We start from the raw sequence: 2,500 nt of genomic DNA on the forward strand, positions 1-2,500 counted from the left end.
TTGCCTTTTTCAGAGAGAATTTCGCTTTCCGGTGAAAAACGTTTTAGCTTAGCAAACACTTAGCGCAGTCAATTGCCATATAAGGTCAAATGAAGGTATATGAGCTAATAACCGAGATTGAGTGAACCAATCAGAGCACGAGAAATGCATTAACCGAGGTTGAAAATTTAATACAGTACATCACTTATTCAAATCTACGTTGTATCGGCTCTTGTTCAAAATATTTAGTTTCTCAATTTGTAATTACGCTGATCAGAGCAAGCCAGTTTGATCCAACATAGACCGACAGGAGTATGTAGATGTAGATGTAGATGAAGATGTATTGTCCTTCGCTCTGACGAAGGGCTGACGCTCGAAAATCTTTAGAATCTCTATACGGTGGTCAATTTACATTATCAACTCCGTTGATAAAACCAAATTTTTGTATACTACTTCCCCATCAACGCAGCACCACAGTTTCTTTAGAAACTAACCCCTTGATTCATTTATTGCCCACGGTTGCTTGCTTGAAAACTCAGGAATAAAGGGACACTTTGTGTTGGATGCCAAAATTGGGCGTGCATCTAATTAGGGTCAAACCTGGACTTAATTACTGACAATATGGGAAACGCCCTTGGACATTTCGGTTCAATTAAAAAAAAGACCCTGTTTTGTTTTCACTGAAATAATGCGAGACAAGGGTCCGGCGAAAAACATCTGAGGACAAATTAAACCAATTAAGAAAATCAACACTCTTGTGTTTACCTACCACGTGGCAAGGATTAGGAACGCGCAAAATCCTAACAAACTGACAAGCTCGCGTATTGCAAAGTTCGCATAAAAAGTCTTGAAAAGTTGAATGGAAGTCGTATTGAGTCCCTGAAGTATAAGTCCAACAGCGAACCTGAAATGAAATGACGTGTGTATGTGAATTAGCAATGGCATACAAGTTCTCCACTCAGCAGCAGAAATGAAGTGCCGCAATATCTAGGCCCTAATTCATTGATAATACTGAGTGTCATAACAGTGTAGGCCATTTAAGGGACATCTGGTTGAAAAAAGCCGGCACAATGCCACTTTTTGCTTCGGGAAGGTGTCTGCCTTACAGGGAGTTTCGTTACAGAGAAACGTGACATTGTAAATGTAACTTGTTTACCCACGGAACACCTTAAGAGCGTTCAGGAGCTCGTTCAACATAAGTCCGTGCATTCCGGATCGAATTGGAATTTTGCAGCGTTAATTTTTCTGGAGAGGGGAAAATCGGAGAACCGGGAGGAAAACCTCTTGGAGCAAGGAGAGAACCAACAACAAACTCAACCCACATATGACACCGGCACCGGGAATCGAACCCAGGCCACATTGGTGGGAGGCGAGTGCTTTCACCACTGCGTCACCCCAGCTCTGTTGGGAATAGCGATTTATGTCCACTTTAAAGTAATCGATGCTTTAGTTTAGCCATGTCTGTTGCGGACTTACCACGCAAACCCCAAAACAATGGTTATTCTCCGCGGCTCCTTGAGCCGCAAAAAGATGAAGCAACGACCATGAATGCCTCCGTCCGATGCTGAATAGAATCTTCCAAACAAAGTTAGACAATATCGGTACTGCGGCGTTCGCCTTTCCACATCACTAACATTTCGCTCTAACAATCTCTTTGCCTCACTGGTGTCATCACTTGGGGCCGAATAAAGTAGGACCCAACGAGGAGACTTGGAAAGTACCCTAACGAGAAAACAAAATGATGCCTAGAATTACGCAACGCTTCAAGGACACACCATTTCAAAGTACAAGTTCGCGTTCAGTTTTGAAATCACCAGGGAATTCAGCAGTCCAAACTGCTCAAAAAGTAACTAACTGTGCTAATTGTCAAAGAATCAACCAGGTGAGGATAGCATTAAGTTCATTTCGGCATTAGTTCAGACAGAGAATGGAAAATAACCTATAGTCACGAGCTCACTTTTGCCGAGTTCTCCGCAAAACATCGAAATTGGTTATTTCACGTCTTCTCAGTAGTGAAATGTGCACCACAAACGCAAAGCGTCGTTTTATGCAGGCGTCCCTTTCCGCACAGGGCTGTTTAAGATTACACTGCAGATTAATGTCTCCTTCTTATTCGGCGTGGAAGACAAAAAAATTATATCATTAAAGTCTCGTCTCCCTTTCATTCACATTTTTGTCTTGGTCCCACTCCCCACAGAAATACTTGCTCCACTACAGGTAAAACGTTATTACTTGACCTGCATTAGAACGACTCACTTGCATAGCACAGCAGCCACCAGCAAAGGTAGCGTCAGGGTCAACATAAGCATTCGACGTTTCTCTACAACACACGCGATCCCGGCTAATGACATGAAAGCCAGGGTGGAGGACGCCCATAAGATGAACAATACAGCTGATCGATGCTTGGAGTTTACGTACTCGGCTGCTAGTATGAATACCATTGGATAAGCACTTCCTGCATTACAAAAATTCGACAAGAATGCCGTTCATACAAAGATATGAACATAACTGGAAAGCGTAT

General features: G+C 42.6%; 1 protein-coding gene across 4 annotated transcripts in view; it reads right to left on the bottom strand.

Moving 5' to 3' along the window:
* The window catches only part of LOC138011417 (solute carrier family 22 member 13-like), a 33,474-nt gene that overhangs the window by 22,684 nt on the left and 8,290 nt on the right, over nucleotides 1-2,500 (bottom strand). For all 4 annotated transcript variants that reach the window (XM_068858438.1, XM_068858510.1, XM_068858587.1 and 1 more), the window contains 3 exons: nucleotides 2,236-2,434; nucleotides 1,456-1,701; nucleotides 749-883 (listed from right to left, as the gene is read on the bottom strand). In XM_068858438.1, coding sequence (XP_068714539.1) covers nucleotides 749-883; nucleotides 1,456-1,701; nucleotides 2,236-2,434 — 580 coding nt within the window. The remainder of the gene's footprint in view (nucleotides 1-748; nucleotides 884-1,455; nucleotides 1,702-2,235; nucleotides 2,435-2,500) is intronic.

The sequence above is a fragment of the Montipora foliosa genome, chromosome 1 (genome assembly GCF_036669935.1).
Source record: "Montipora foliosa isolate CH-2021 chromosome 1, ASM3666993v2, whole genome shotgun sequence".
NCBI lineage: Eukaryota > Metazoa > Cnidaria > Anthozoa > Scleractinia > Acroporidae > Montipora > Montipora foliosa.